A 17,213-nucleotide genomic window follows, 5' to 3' on the forward strand; every position below is an offset into this window, starting at 1 on the left:
TATAAAAAACCGAATAAAACTTGCAAAAATTAAACGAAGTCAAAAACCCTCTTCGACGCCGCATGTTTTAAAAGTGTAACGTCGTGTTGTAGGAATATCGTTCCAAACGTTTGAAAGTAGAAATAGAGCTATCAATATTTTTATTACAAGAAGCCATGTAGTTTGCGCTTATATAAATGGAGGTGTAATGCTTGGCATGCAATGTCAGTCCTCATAATTTCCACGTCTTAATTGTTTATTTCAAACTTGTCTAGCTTTACAGCCCTTCCACAACAGGTAACATAAAAAACTAAGATGGGATTTAAAAAATATATAAGTTTCTCACTGAAGGTATCCAAAGAAGGTAACCAAAGATTTTACGACGATGCAAATATTAAACTTTACAATATAAATAAAAAATCTTTAACCAATGAATTCAAATAGCAAAAGCTATGCAATTAACAAATATATACTTATTAAGCTTCATGTAAATTATTTAACAATGAAATACATTAAATATGAAATTTGGAGTTTTACCAAGGGAGCTAATAATTAATTAATAACACTGTCTACTACAGGGACTCTTCCTTTGGTATCTTTCCTCCCTCTTTTATAGCTGACTAATCGGGGGCTTTTCTAATTATTGGGGGCATTATGGTGACCTATAATTGTTAATTTCTGTGTCATTTAGTCTCTTGGCAAACATAATACATATTCTTTTATATATAGCGATGTCGTTATTACGACATAGCTTTGTCGTTTTAACGACATATTGATGTCGTTATTACGACATGATATGTCGAAATTACGACATAGCGATGTCGTTATAACGACATGTTATGTCGAAATTACGACAAAGCGATGTCGTAATAACGACATGTTATGTCGAAATTACGACATGCTATGTCGTAATTACGACATAAAATATTTTTTTTGAATGGCCCTTATCGGCTTCCGTAGTATAATATGTCTTTGGTTTATTTTTATTATACGAATGTTAGGTAACACCACATTGTATGCTGTGAGGATCATATTTTTTATTTGTATATGAGAACCGAAAATGGTAAAACGAACCGAAAATAGTAAAAACAAAATGTATTTATCTTAATATTCAGATAATTCTATTAGGAAACTAACTAAACAATAAATACGGTCCAGTGGCGGATCTAGGTAAGGCCGGCCGGGGGGGGGGGGGGGGGATTTCCGTTCTGGGGGTTGGCTTTTTTTTGGACGACCAATGCATTCTAATATTTTTTTTAACCCCCTTTTTATCATGGGTTCTTTTTTATCATGGGTTGGGAAACCCCTGCCCCCTTTTAAATGGCTGCGGTCAAACGAATGTATTGGATGCTATTTATTCTCGCATTTTTAACGGAAGTTTCAGTCGCTTGATCAGAAAATACAATTTATTTATTTCCGACCGTTAATAAAAGTTGCTCTCAAGTAAATTAGAAATTATTGATTTTAACTTGTTTTTCAAACATGTCACTTAATGTTTTATCATGTTGAACAACAATTGGATTTAAATTGCTTTTAGCCTACAATTAAGTATTTAATATACTTTCGTAGACAATAAACTTTCACAAATATTTCTCTGGTTTAAATGGCAGTTGTCAAATCAATATCGCGGTGTGTATTCATTTCAATGTATTGTCCCCTGATATAGATCTCGTTATTAATTCTTTTAATCGCCTCTTTTATAATGTTAATGTTTTTATTTAAAGAAAAAGTATGTATACATAATTAAGGATTAGTCCATTTTTTAAAAATAGGTGTGAAAGTAATCTTAACTTAAACATGTATGCCATAAGGTTCACGTACTAAAATTTCCACAATACAGCTAACTAACCATTTAACAAATATAGAAAACAAATGTATTACTATTAAATATTAGGTATCGTGTAAAAAATATTTAACCTTTAAAATGCTTAATAATAACTAACCACACATGTGTCTGGAATTAGTCAATGGTGATGCTTCTTTTCATGTCTCTAATATTTTACATGAGGGTGGGTCCTTCAATTCTGTATTCTTTAATCCTATAATTCATATTTCTCTATAATTCTTTATATTGGTTTTCATTATTCTCTATTTTTTGTTATCGTAGCACTTCATTGTCCTCTAATCTTTATATTTTACCCTATTTTCTCTTTTATTTACTTTTTGGGTCGATTTTTCTGTACATTTGGCTCATTATTCTGTTTTCTGTAAACCCCATCCCGACTGTGGTACATATAACTTTTAAAAAGAAGAAGATGTGGCATAAGTGCCAATGACGCAACTCTCCACCAGAGACCAACTGACATTAAAGGTTAACAACAGTAATAAAAAAAGGTCACTCTCATTACAGCCTTCAGTAATGAACTAACGCGATGTAAACACCTATAGGGTGCATGCAATAAACTATCACATACAATATAACCTAACAAATTTGTCAAAAATAAAAGGACAGCGAAGTATGTTTAGATAAAAAAAATGTTTAGTCATTTAATTAAGTTGCCACATATGTATCTGAAATTATACAATTCTAGTGCTTCCTAGCTGTACGTCTTAAATATATTTTAACTTTACAAAAGACATTGTACTCTTCAAATATATACAAATCTCAGATAAAAGAATGACATGGTTAATATCTAAAGCATATTATTGTAATAAATTTCAATGAAACCAAGTTATGAAATATATGACACTATTAAAATGACAGGTAAATATGCGTGTAACTCTGTTAATTAACGATGCCAGTATGAAAAAATAGGTGAAACAAACAGTTTGAGAACAATGCATTCAATAATTAAATTACGAATACTTTTAAATGTCGATTTAAATATTTTGAAACTAATGGTAGATTTAATTTCACTAACAGAACGTCTAAAACAGTCACCTTAATCCTATTAAAGTCAAGCGACACAGAAAGAAAATCTCTACCGATCTCCCCTTTCGGAACAATGCCGTGACGTAATGGGTTCGTTTCATAGATACGAAAATCGACCCGGCGTAAAAGGGAAATAGATTAACTAATTCGTTTCATTTTTGTTTTCATTGATATATTTCTGTTAAAAGGGGGAAATGCCGCTACCATCTGATGGAAAGAGTGTCTTAATGACACCGGACCCTTATCACACACCAGGGTAAGTCTTTTTTTTAATTCATTTTAAGATATTTGCAGTGTTTAATCAGTATACAATATGAATGCGCATTTCTGTTTTTGAGTCCGGGTTGCATGTTTCCATAAATTATTTAATGCAGACGGAATTGATCTTCAATACACCTTTTCCCACTTAATTAAGATAACAAAGACAGTCTTAACAAAATCAATTGATAAAAACCTGATAAATGGTAATGATAAGCGATTTATTTCGTTTAAAGAATTTATTTAATGAAAGAAAGTGCAGAAAACAGACATGTCGGATATGAACACGTGTATTACAAATCAAATTTCTATTTTGGTAAAATGTTGCTGATATATTGATGACAATAATATCTTATAATATTAATATTTTGATAATCGAAATTACGACCTTTTTTAAACTTTAGGGGTTCCTATAATTTAGGGTTATGGCTCATGTATGGTTATTGTAAGACAAGAAGATATTCTACTATATTGGGTTATATTTGATGGTAAGGGCTTGTGAAAGAGTTAGGTAGATGCTAAGGTAAGGTATTATATGTTAAAGGATAGTTATTATATAAGTAGTTCATAAAGAATCGGACCCTTAAAATAAATTTTAAAACATGAGTGAATTTGAATGGTCATTTGCTTAAGGAATGATGCCAAGTTTTCTCCCTGGCCATTCTGACCTCACTAGGCAAAACTCAAAACGAAATTCTAACTTTTCGTTATCCATAAAGTTACCATCTTTGCTAGGCACAGAGGGTTTCGATTTGACAAGCTACGAAAAGCGGATCGGATTGTAAACTTTGGGTTTCAAATTTTAAACTTTATAATAGAAGGTCAATACTTTCTTTTCATTTTCGGATTGCCAGGAGAACACGCATATTTGCACAGTAAGGGGGTCATTTTGAAAAAGATCATAAAAAAATATATCATGGGACAATAATTTCAATTTTATTTTAAAACTATCTTATTGTCATAGAAACAAATTAAAACATGTTTGTGACGAACTGAAAAAAAACACCAATTTACCCTCAAATATATAATATATCTACCAGTTGTTGTAAAGTATATAATATAGTGACAAAAAAAAATACAAATTACAACATATTATACAACAAAACTTATAATCTACTGTCCTCAGTTCCATTGAATGCTTTAAAAAGGAACCTGAACTTTGTACCTGTTGAAATTTGATGGATCGACTATTTAATGCTGTGTTGAGCTAGCCTGGCCCAATGGGATAGGCCAGTGAGCTTATGCCAACGCTTGGCGTCGTCTGTCTTCCGTCGTCTGTCGTCGCCATCGTAAAGTTTTTAAAGAATCTTCTCCTCTGAAACAACTAGGCCAAATACCTTCACCCTTTAACTGAATGTTCCTTAGGGTATCTAGTTAATGGATTGTATTCGGGGATTTGATTCATTCAAAAACATGGCGACAATTTCTAAAAATAGAATATTGGGGTTTATTGAAGTTTTTGGCTTTCATCTCAAAAACTAAAGCAGTAAGAGCAAAACTGACAAAGTGAAAGTGTTAAACATGTTTAGAATACCTGACTGTCAAGTAATCTTCAGACCAATTGGACAACTTATTGCTGGGTTACTGTAGAGATACAGATAAAAGAAAATGTGGTATGTGTGCAAATAAGACTACTCTCCATCCAAGATACACTTCGAACACATTAAACTACCAGTCTGTTCTTACTGCCAATGAAATGACGCGTTTTATTACTTTTATTTAATTCGACTTGGGATCAGCCTACAACCTTCCACACTTGAGGTTGGCGAACACGCTTCTACGAAACCACCAAGGCGACGGTACACTCAGTCTCAATGAGTTCTCATACCCCGCCCGAATTAAGAGGTGTAACCTATAAAAATCACTCTTGTTCAATATGTTCAGGAGAAATTGGCGATAACTCTTTCCTGTAAAACCTACTAATTACATAGGAAGAGATTGTCATATTATACAAATAACTATTAGTTGTTTTATTTTCTAGGTATGGTGGATTTTGTCCTCAGTTTAAATACCAAATTGGAAACACATTTGGAAAAACAACGTGTCGATTATTAGGGAATACAAATGTTGCCAGTTCCGGAAAATTGGTTTTGGCAGATATCCGAGCAAGCGCACCAGCCGCTTTATTCTCTGGTAGCAAAGCTGACTTCCGGTCACAATTGCTTCGTTCCAGGACTCAAAGCTGGGGTGACCAGAAACTAGTTGAAAAAATGATTCCAGGTTATACAGGTATAAGACATGTAAAATCTTAAGATACAAATAGAGGAACTATTAAAAAACCACTGAGATAATTTATTAACTGGCACTTTTATTTGTCTTTCTATACATGTACACAAACAATGAAGGCATTTATAATTTGTTAGATGATACTGCTTTTGTTATTTTTCTTTTCGTAAATGGATTTCAACCTTTTCCTTCAATTTTGAGCGATCATGTATTATTTTCTTTATTCGGATATTCGGTGTCCGGGTGATTGTGGGCCCCGCAGCTAAATCGTTTAAAATTGTTTAATACCGTAACGGATTAATCCTATTTCAGTTTTGTTAATTTCACTGTTCTGAATTAGTTTGATTTTTATCGATTTTTTTATCGATTTTACTACATAGCTTATTATAATTATATGTTCTGTGTGATCTTGTTTTATCTTGACAATTTGTGGAACAATGACCTTTCAATTCGGTTTAGGTGTATTACTTGCATTGACTTTTCTACAAAGAAACAATTTGAAAATAATGCTCATTGCTGAAGGCCGTACGATGACCTGAAGTTATTTATATCCTTGATATCCTGTTATTCTTTAATGAATAATTGTCATCTTGTCAACCCTAACACATCACCACTTTTATATAACAGCTTTATGTTTTAAATCAGCAAAACTATACACTTAAACCACAGCTCTGTATTTCTGCATAACTTTTTATGTATGGATTAAGTTTATAGAAGTTTGAAGGTATATATATCTACCCGACACATCTGGATAAAATCAATCTACTAGACGGATTTAATATTAATCCAAAACATATACACAAATATTTAGAAAAAATAAAAAATGATTAAGTATTAAGTTACCATATGTAATGTTAGAATATTTATTAAACCAATGTTTAAAATTATTGATCCTATGTTGAATATGCTTATTCTGAAAGGTTATCAATTTAACATGCAGTGAAGTAATATTTAGGTCGATAGATGATTCTGTTTAATTCATAAAACTACATACTAGTAAATTGTATATGAACACGTTTGTTCCTAAATCCTGCTACTAATATTTCAGCATTGAAGAGGGCGGTACTTTGTATGTAATGATTAATCCTGCTACTAATATTTCAGCATTGAAGAGGGCCGTACTTTGTATGTAATGATTAATCCTGCTACTAATATTTCAGCATTGAAGAGGGCCGTACTTTGTATGTAATGATTAATCCTGCTACTAATATTTCAGCATTGAAGAGGGCCGTACTTTGTATGTAATGATTAATCCTGCTACTAATATTTCAGCATTGAAGAGGGCCGTACTTTGTATGTAATGATTGTGCTGATTGAAGTTATAGGTTCTGAAACATGTATCATGCTTTGTTTGTAGTTGGAATTGTCTGTGAACTAAATCTCGGTAGTTTCGAGTATTCTTAAATTGTTATCTTTGTTTTTAGTTGTTTGTTAGTTTTTTGGTGCGTTAACAAACATGTCATACACCACCAAATTATTTATGTGAGTGTCCCATGTCCGGGGCATCTAATCTAGTAGTTGTTCATAATCACTCTACCTCATATGTTTCTCGTTGTTGTTTGTTTTAGCATACACCATGTCGATTGTTGCCTCTTCTGAGGTGTTTTTTTTTAATTTCTTTCAAGCTTTCTATAGGGTATGCGTTTTTCTCATTGGCGAAGGCACATTTTTATTTGCATCATAGTCATGTGGTTTCTGGCGATTGTCTGTCTACCTACTTAATTTTCTTATTTTTAGTCTCAAACTCTTATTGCTTTACTTTCTCTTCTATGTTTTCAAAGCTAAGCTGGTCGTTGCACGTCTTCGTTGTAAGGTCACGGTTGTCATTGAAAACGTATTTAGTCTGCAGAGTATTTTACGCAATATGAAGGTAGTAAGAAGAGTAATTGTGGGTCATATTTCTGCACTTTATTTGAAATAATGCCATCTGAGTTTAGTACCTTTGGATTTTGGTGGGTTCATGTTGGTTTTTTTTATATTGTTTTTTTTTTTGTGTAGCGTCTTTGTGAGCTGTTTGTCGGTTCCTCGTTTTTTTTAACTACGTTGTCTGTTGTAAGTTTTTCTTTGACTTAAGTTTTAAATTTGATTGCCATTTTCGTACTCCCTCTTTTTTAATTTTTACCGAACAATGAGTAAGTTGTACGACAACCCCATACTAACAGGAAACGAATACGAGCAGCATAATCATGTAATATTTAACAATATAATATTGATAACAAAACAATTCATGATTAAATCTACAACACTTAATGATATTTTTTCAATTAAATTTAGCATCATATCGAATGTAAATTTTTTCAGGATTCATACCACGTAGCGAACATCACTTTGGAAAAAGATATGCAGAGACATGCAAACGTGCAATAGCAGATTTTGAAGTCGACCAAAAAGATTATGATTCAAAATTAAAGGATTTAAAAATAACGGAAGTTATGCAACAAGGGAAAGAAGTCAAAGGTCAAGATGGAAAATCAATGCCGGTAAGTAGATTTTATTTTACAGCCAATGTTGCTTGGAAATTTTGGAATTCTGGAATCACCACAGAAGTTATATATGGATATAAGTGTGTGCAGATGGATTCTGTTTACAGCTAAATATGTACTGTGTAAAACTGCGCTGGAACAAACATCATAAATATAGATTTTTCAAATAATAAGATTTTAAATGGATTGGAGTACAACTAAAACAAATTGCCCATAGTAGCAAACATTACCCTTTTATCAAAGATACTTAAATCAAAATTCAAACGGGTAAACTGACTGATTTCGCCAATATGGTTAGAAGAGGTTGACGATTTCCTGAATGAGCGAAGACATTTTCTACATATAAAGATATCAAGTAATGAAAATGTTTCTATCTGTGACCATTTTGGAAATACTTCAAACGATACATGTATACATTGTACTTCAATTTTGGTAAATTCAACAGTTAAAGTTATTAGTGTACTATTTAAAAGTTGTATAGCGGCTGCATCTGAACAATAGGACTATTTTGAGTTGCGTATTCATTTCGCTTTTATATGTCCGAAGTCTTCAATTGTGTTGAGATTCCTATATCATTTTACTAAGAGAAAACAGAGAAGAAAAAATCGAGTCCAAAAAACACCACATTTTAGTATCAAAAAGTTCTTTTTATAAATACATAGAAATTATTGTTTGATTTTAAATTACAGGCAATTCGTAGCCGATATTTCACACCACTGAAACCAGTAGCATCAGAAGCCAAACCATATATTTCCAAATCAAAACTTCAACATTCAAAATCACCTTTTTATATGGCAAATGGCAACCCACAGAAGTGTTTCATGTCTGGTAAGTACTGGGAATCTTAATGAAAGCAACACGCCATTTCAGAATCTAAAGGATTATGGGAAACATTGTTCGCTCTCCAAAATGAAAATAACGTCAAGTCATTGGTTAAATTCCCATTGTTTAGGACGTTTTAAGCCAATCACAATTTTTTTTTCGTATTCCTGTGAAATAGTACCCATTGAATTATGAAACGGCGAATTACATTTTCATCATTACTTCATTGCACCGTGAATGCGTTATGAATACGAATTTTACAACCAGGAACTGACCAAAAAGAAGGTATATAGATCTATATTAAGGAAAAAATCGTCTCATTTGAATTGAAAAGAGCAGCTTATAAAACTAGCAAATAACATTTATAAGCGAATATGATCAAAAGATAAGTCAGAAATCAGTAATGACATTTTAAAATTTTGTCTGTAATGCGTATTTGCATTAGCTCTTCAAAATTCTTGTTTTAAGAAAATCAAAAACTGTAAAAAAAAATACCACAATTTCTTATCTTATAATTCATGTTTAGATACGAGAAACAACCTCATCTATTAAGACTTTTTGCCACCGTGTCTTGCTTTTCAACTTCGGACTTTATATCGTATTTTCCTTTTTTTATTCGAGCGTTTCTGATGAGTATGTTGTAGACGAAACGCGTTTCTGACGTACAAAAAAAGTTTCGTTTATTCGATAGTTCTTGTTTTCATGTACAGAGAACCAAAATCAACATTCAAATGCTAATTTTTGGAAAAATATGTCAGCTGTCATAGTAACATCATAAATACTGCACTGGAATATCTATATAGATTATAACTTGACCTTTTTCATATCGTCCCCTTGATGCAATGCTTTTGACCATTTGCTTTTTTTTTTTAGAAAACAATCATGTGAAACGTAACGATATCAATGCGCAATTTCTTTTCATTATCAAATGGCCATTGTATATAGCCATTGATCCTTTGAATTTTCTGGTTTTATTACTCAAATCAAGTTTTAAATCCTTACAAATGTATTCTGTTTCTTCTAATTAAAATATGAAGCGCTTTTATACATTGATGAGACCCCTTTCCAGAGGATAAATACAATGTACCTCTAAACTTCTGATTTTGTTAAATAACATAAACTGTTTAACTTTTACAGCAGCCATATTTGATATTTTAATTGTATGATTAAAAATTTAATACACCTTCATAAGTGGATTACATTTAACGACAGCTATAGCATTTTTAACACAGTATTTAAATAACGACAATTTAAGCAACGTACTTATTATATTATTATTTTTAATCAAATGCCATTTTAACAACTTATTAGTACCAACTACAAGTTGAACAACTTTCCTCTTTTCAAACATTATATAATAAGACATATAGTATTCTCCATGTAAGAAAAGTTAATTATGGTAAATAATAACCGGTGAAATAATAACTGCAATCATCCTTTTTGGCTGGGAAATAAGAATAATAGAAACAATAGTATATATAATGATATTAATGAAATGAGATACAATATAGTTCAATTTATATTTTCAAAGGATATACCGGGTTTGTTCCACGTAGCAGAGGTCAACTTGGAATGGGTTATCCAATCATAACAAATCTTGCATTGAACGAATTTACAGACGATATAGTACGAGCCAAATCATTAGATGGTTCAGAAACGAGAATGGTTACTTTTAAAGAGACGACAAGACCCAAATCAGATGGCAAACCAATATACCCAATCGAAACAGGACTAGTACCACACTACACTGGACATATACCAGGTATGTACATATACATCAAAATTTAATACAAAAAAAGTTGGGCCATTGACATAAAATAATTAGATATAACATTATGATAAAACACTGTCGTGGCAAGAACTTTGAAATTGGAAATTAAATTTTAGTCGAAGCCTTAGAGCACATTTATTTGAAATTAAGCTTTCATATGGAATCGGGGGCTAAACACTACCAACTGTCTTTGATTTGTAAAAACTATGGCTTCCTTAACACTTGTTTAGTATACGGCAGTTTATAATGGTTTATAGGATTGGTATAAAGTAAGTTCCCTTCTAAGTTTGATACTTTTTCGAACTGCAATTTCGGAGTAATCATGGCACTTTTATTTAACTTTCAGTTTAATGACAATTTTTCACATGTTACTTTTTAGCTCGAGTATGGTTTGTTCTATTGTCCCTCATTCACTGCAGGCGCTATAAAGTGTGAAAATCCTATTATATTTTATCCGACCTATAAAGCGATTTTAACATAAATAATCTTTAATTTATAACTATACAATAAATTTCCTGTTTTGTTCTCGTTCTTATTTAAACATGGTTAATTGTAACTTTAACTTTGTTCTCGTTCTTCTTTAAACATGGTTAATTGTAACTTTAACTTTGTTCTCGTTCTTCTTTAAACATGGTAATTTGTAACTAGTGCTTGTTCTTCTTTAAACATGGTAAATTGTAACCTTTGTTGCAGACGGCATATGACAGATTTTAAATACATGTTTAAACGTTGTTTTTTGTCGGTCCATTAGAATGGAGATAACAATAACTCTAACGCGTCGCAGTTAACTTAATTTGCGACCATCAAATCCCCAATTGATGCTGTCGGAGCTTAATATACAATACAGTTATCTCCTAATTGTAACCTTCGTGCTTGTTCTGCTTTAAACATGGTAACTTTTAACCTTTGTCTTGTTCTTCTTTAAACATGGTAACTTGTAACCTTTGTTCTTGTTCTTCTTTAAACATGGTAACTTTTAACCTTTGTTCTTGTTCTTCTTTATAAATGATTAAATTATAACCTCTGTGTTTGTTTACAGGTCAAAAATTCAGGTATGGTGGAACTTTCGGACACAGTACTGAAAATGCATTGAAAGTCCCCAAAGAATTAACGATGTCAGCTTGAATATGGAACAATCATGAGAGTGAAAGACTGTGAAGGAGATAAGAATAAACAAGAAAACCCTTATTCAAATATCTGTGATACCCAGCAGTATTATGTACATAATTTTTTGGCTTATTTCAATTGTGTTATTGCGTCATCTGTATTTATCATTTGTGTTTCCTAAGTCAACCAAGACGAACATGAACTACATGTATTTCGTTGAATAAATTCGGAGGAAAACACTTAAGTGCTACCATAAAGTATTATACCCGTTGTTTTTGATAAATCAAAGCAACATTGATATATTTTAATTGATACGTTTATTACAATCGGCATTGCTAGTGTTTAGAATTTGCTCAATTTTTTTTTATAAGTTTGTATTGTTATTGTCCTATGTAAGCTGCGATAATGTTATACGCTTTAAGTCGAATTTGATAAATCAAGAATAAACACACACATGAAAGTACACCAAACTCCAAATAATTTTTTTGTATCCATGTTTGTTTTTTTATCTGTTAAAACATTGTATGTATAACAAATTTGGAACACTGTCAAGACGATAAAAGAATATTTTTTTTTTATAAATGTTCAGTTTATTTTTTGCAGAGCAGCTTACAAGAAAACATATGGCACATCATAATTTGTGTTCTTCCTTCCAAATTGTGTTCCCTTGCCTACTTACCCTTAACTATGACTATATAAATGTTGGCATTATATAGATATATTGGTGTATATCATACAAGTATCATATTTCGATTTGTTCATGCTTAAAAATAAAATAACTTAAACTTGTTTGTGCACATTCTTGATTCAGCCATTGAATTATATGTATGCTGTTTTGAGATTGTCGTTTACTGATGTTGTTGATAAGTGTTTCTCTTATTTCGTTATATATATTAGACCGTTGTTTTTCCTGTTTGAGTTGGTTAACAATAGCCTTTCTGGGGCTCTTTGCAGCTTGTATAAAGGTTCCTAGTTGAAAACCGTACTTTGACCTATAGTTGTTTACTTTTAACACTTTGTGACTTGGATGGAGATTTGTCTCACTGGCACTCATACCACATCTTCTAACTTATATTTTATTAGAAGTTTGAAATATGATGTATTAATAATAGAACAGAGGCGAAAAATATTAACAAAGGGATCATATTCAAACTCATAGTTTTCTCCTGAAAGAAAATGCACTATTATAAACTTTTTTTAAACTTCAACCAAAAAAAGACAGTCTCATTTGAAACTTAAAAGAAGAAAGAAAAACAATCATATAGATATTGAGGTGTCATTCGTGTGAACAATAGTTAATTTAATATTATCAGAATACAGGAAGGTTGACCCGTTTTCTACAATCATTACTTTACAGTATTCTCCATTTATGAAAAAATCCCTTACCATGAGCATCAATTTGTTTTGTGATATTTTATGATTTGAAGCTAAGAATTTTAATGTTATTTCTCGTTTTGTTGCATGGTGATTCTATACAGTATAGTAATTAAACGATTTGGTATGCAACAACTACCCACCGGAGACCATATGTCGTATATGGATGTAAGCGACTATAGGATATCGTAATGGCTACAACAATGAGCAAAACTCATACCATATAGTAAGCTATAAAAACCAACACAAAGTGAAAAATAATTCAAACGGAGAACCTACAGCCTTATCCGTGTACAAAAAATAAACGTAAGAACAAAACCAATAAGCAGTAACCAACAAAAAACACTAAATTACGAAAGGTTTGTCCGGCTCATTGCTCTAAATTGTTTCTTCTCGTACTGTTAAGTAAAGGAAGGAATCATTTTAGATTTAGTTATAACTTAAATTCCAGGACCTGTAGGAATTTAATTCATTGTGGCTTGTTTTCAGTAACTGTGATCACTCTATGATATGGTTTTGTGTATTACTGGTGGGTGTTTTTTTTTAACTCTTTTTTTTCTTGTTATATATTTTACCGGATTGACAATTACTGAAAAATTATTACACCAGGGTTTTCGATATCACAAACTAGTCAAAACATTTACTAAATTTTATCATCGGTATAAAGACATCATTCGTAAATATAGCTCAACATGCAGACTTGTAATACGTTCAGGTATTTCACATCCAATTTTTTATGGTAATATTCTTTATAAAGCACAAAGGTGTCAGTATTCACCTCAGAAACTTACAAAACCTTTGAATAGACTTATTAAGAAGGGATATAATTACGATACTGTTGTCAAGTCATTAAAGATTGCATATTTTGGCGTTAATATTGAGTCACTGATAAGGTCTTTGCATCGGAACTAAACACATTTATTCTAAAAAACAGTTGTTGGCATGACACGGGTTATGTTCTTCTCATATATGTTATGATGGTATGATACTAAACCCCTAACGGGAAGGATTGTGCCTGATGTTCATATGATGAAATCATAATCTTTCAGTCAGTTTAATTGAAGTCTGGAGCTGGCATGTCAGTTAACTGCTAGTAGTCTGTTGTTATTTATGTATTATTGTCATTTTGTTTATTTTCTTTGGTTACATCTTCTGACATCAGACTCGGATTTCTCTTGAACTGAATTTTAATGTGCGTATTGTTATGCGTTTACTTTACTACATTGGTTAGAGTTATAGGGGGAGGGTTGAGATCTCACAAACATGTTTAACCCCGCCGCATTTTTGCGCCTGTCCCAAGTCAGGAGCCTCTGGCCTTTGTTAGTCTTGTATTATTTTAATTTTAGTTTCTTGTGTACAATTTGGAAATTAGTATGGCGTTCATTATCACTGGACTAGTATATATTTGTTTAGGGGCCAGCTGAAGGACGCCTCCGGGTGCGGGAATTTCTCGCTACATTGAAGACCTGTTGGTGACCCTCTGCTGTTGTTTTTTATTTGGTCGGGTTGTTGTCTCTTTGACACATTCCCCATTTCCATTCTCAATTTTATTTTTTACAGAGTTTGTCTTTAGTGCCGTGTGGAGGCAGTAGAGTGCCTCCCCGTGCTTCAGGTTTATGCTCTTATAATATACTAGATTATGGAGTGTGTGTCCGAGCGAGAACTGCTCTAATTCATTACTTCAGGAATATTTATCAAAAAGTAGTATTTCAATATTCAGCCCCATTCTACTATTTAATACTGATAGCGTTTGACATTTTTAGCCGAACAAATTTATCCATTTTATATAACTTTAATTATTGTATGCTGGTTCATATTCTGGACGCCAATCTTTGCTCCTTTATTATATAATTCACTAACAAAACAATTATGAAGCTTAGAAATGGAAAATTACTAAATACTAAACTTGTTCAAAGGGTATCAACACGTCTCAATCTTCAAAATCGGTTATCTAAAAATACTACCATCGCTAACATTTTTAACAATAAAAATCGTGGTTACCCAAGTTCTATCGATAAGTGTCATGCCAAAAAATGACTTACATGTCCCCGTCTTTCCACCAACAATACGGTAAGGTCCACGTTTAATGGTCGCACATTTTCTTTAAATTTTGAAACTGATATAACTTGAAAAACAAACAGTATTATTTATTTACTCACATGAAACAAACCGGGGTGTGGTATTCAGTACGTAGGAGAAACTGGACGATATTTATCTAAACGTACTCAAGAACATCTTATTAAAATTAAGTATGTCAATAAAGGCTTTGATTTTGTAAATATTGCCGGTATATTTAACGACCATTCTGTTAAAGAACAAATTCCTGGATATTTTGACAATACTGAGCTACCTCTTATTTGTTATATTTACAAGAAATCTACCCGGAAATTTGTGTTTAATTATAGTCAATTGTGTAAAGATGTTAATATCAGTGAAAATACACCTACTTCATGTAATTGCAGTAATTCCGAATATATTTATGGACCCATTTCCCATGTTATTACAGGAGATCTTAACATCGTTCAAGACCGAGAGTTAAAATCATTCCTCAGTAAAGGACCTAAATATCGTCCCCCGTCAATTATTAATTGGAATGAGTGTCGTAATATCATCCACGACTCACTCCATACTTACTGTATGAAATGGATAAAACGGGAAAAAGCTGACAAAAAATCTTTGGACTCTTTTTTTAATTCAGTAATAAAGATAGTTGATATACGTATTCAACATTTTAAAGAACATTTTACTATAAACAATAACCACAATAAACCTATTTCTCGTATCAAACATAAACTAAAAGAACTAGCCAAGGAATTTGTTTTTGTCCCGGCAGATAAAGCTGCTAATAATGTTATTATTGTTTGACGTAAATTTTACATTGAGGTTCTGAAAAAGGAAATCACCAATTCACCAACATTCCAACTGACTCCATTTTCAGAAATCGAAATCTGTAACAAACATAAACTTTTAGCCACCGCTTTACAAGCAGAGCCAAATACAATGAAAGTCCCAACTATGTATTGGCTTCCGAAGCTACACAAAACCCCTTACAAATATAGATTTATTTCGTCTTCAAGCCATTGTTCAACTACTAAATTGTCTATTCTTCTTACCAGCACACTTGGTACAATTAAAAACCTGATAATAAATTGTTCAAATAAGGCCTTCGAAAATAGTGGAATAAATTACTTTTGGAGTGTCAAGAACTCGTTGGAAGTACTTGATAAATTGCATGCTTATATTGGTGATTTTGAATCTGTTCAAAGTTTTGATTTTTCTACCCTGTATACCACATTGCCTCACATTCTCATTAAGAAAAAATTCACACACCTAATTAAATGGGCATTCAAAAAATCAGAATGTGAATATATATGTTCAAACTCTTTTAGGACATTTTTTAGTAGCAATAAACAAAAAAACTATGTTAATTGGACATGCTTTGATACTATATATGCCCTTGAATTTTTACTAGATAACATTTTTGTTCGCTTTGGAGATTCCGTATATCGTCAGATTATCGGAATTCCAATGGGGACTAACTGTGCACCACTTATTGCGGACCTGTTTTTGTATTGTTATGAGTTACAATTTATGACAAAAATAAGCAAAGACCCATCGAAACAACATCTGATAAACAAATTTAATAATACTTTTAGATATTTGGATGATATTTTGGCTCTCAATAATGACGACTTCAGTATGTATATTAATGAAATTTATCCTGTTGAACTTACTTTAAATAAAGCTAATACTAACAATGACCACTGCCCTTTTCTCGATCTTGATATCTATATCACTAATGGAAAGCTGAATACTAAAATTTATGATAAAAGGGATGATTTTTCATTTCCTCTTGTTAATTATCCGTTTATAGATGGTGACGTTCCCTTGTCACCATCTTACGGTGTTTATATATCTCAACTTGTACGATTCGCTCGTGTATGTAACAATGTTTTCGATTTTAACGAGAGAAATTTATGTATTACTGAAAAATTATTACACCAGGGTTTTCGATATCACAAACTAGTCAAAACATTTACTAAATTTTATCATCGGTATAAAGACATCATTCGTAAATATAGCTCAACATGCAGACTTCTAATACGTTCAGGTATTTCACATCCAATTTTTTATGGTAATATTCTTTATAAAGCACAAAGGTGTCAGTATTCACCTCAGAAACTTACAAAACCTTTGAATAGACTTATTAAGAAGGGATATAATTACGATACTGTTGTCAAGTCATTAAAGATTGCATATTTTGGCGTTAATATTGAGTCACTGATAAGGTCTTTGCATCGGAACTAAACACATTTATTCT

The 17,213-nt window shown here is 31.9% G+C and overlaps 1 protein-coding gene across 1 annotated transcript; it reads left to right on the plus strand.

Annotated features, from left to right (window-relative positions):
* Positions 1 to 2,917: 2,917 nt before the first annotated feature.
* On the plus strand, positions 2,918 to 12,307 carry LOC139511705 (ciliary microtubule inner protein 2B-like). The gene is made up of 6 exons (XM_071298736.1): positions 2,918 to 3,107; positions 5,091 to 5,338; positions 7,637 to 7,815; positions 8,508 to 8,646; positions 10,172 to 10,402; positions 11,451 to 12,307. The coding sequence occupies exons 1-6, from the start codon at positions 3,046 to 3,048 to the stop codon at positions 11,534 to 11,536; spliced, it is 945 nt and encodes a 314-aa protein (XP_071154837.1). The 5' UTR covers positions 2,918 to 3,045; the 3' UTR covers positions 11,537 to 12,307.
* Positions 12,308 to 17,213: the final 4,906 nt, after the last annotated feature.

The sequence above is a fragment of the Mytilus edulis genome, chromosome 2, assembly GCF_963676685.1.
Source record: "Mytilus edulis chromosome 2, xbMytEdul2.2, whole genome shotgun sequence".
Lineage (NCBI taxonomy): Eukaryota > Metazoa > Mollusca > Bivalvia > Mytilida > Mytilidae > Mytilus > Mytilus edulis.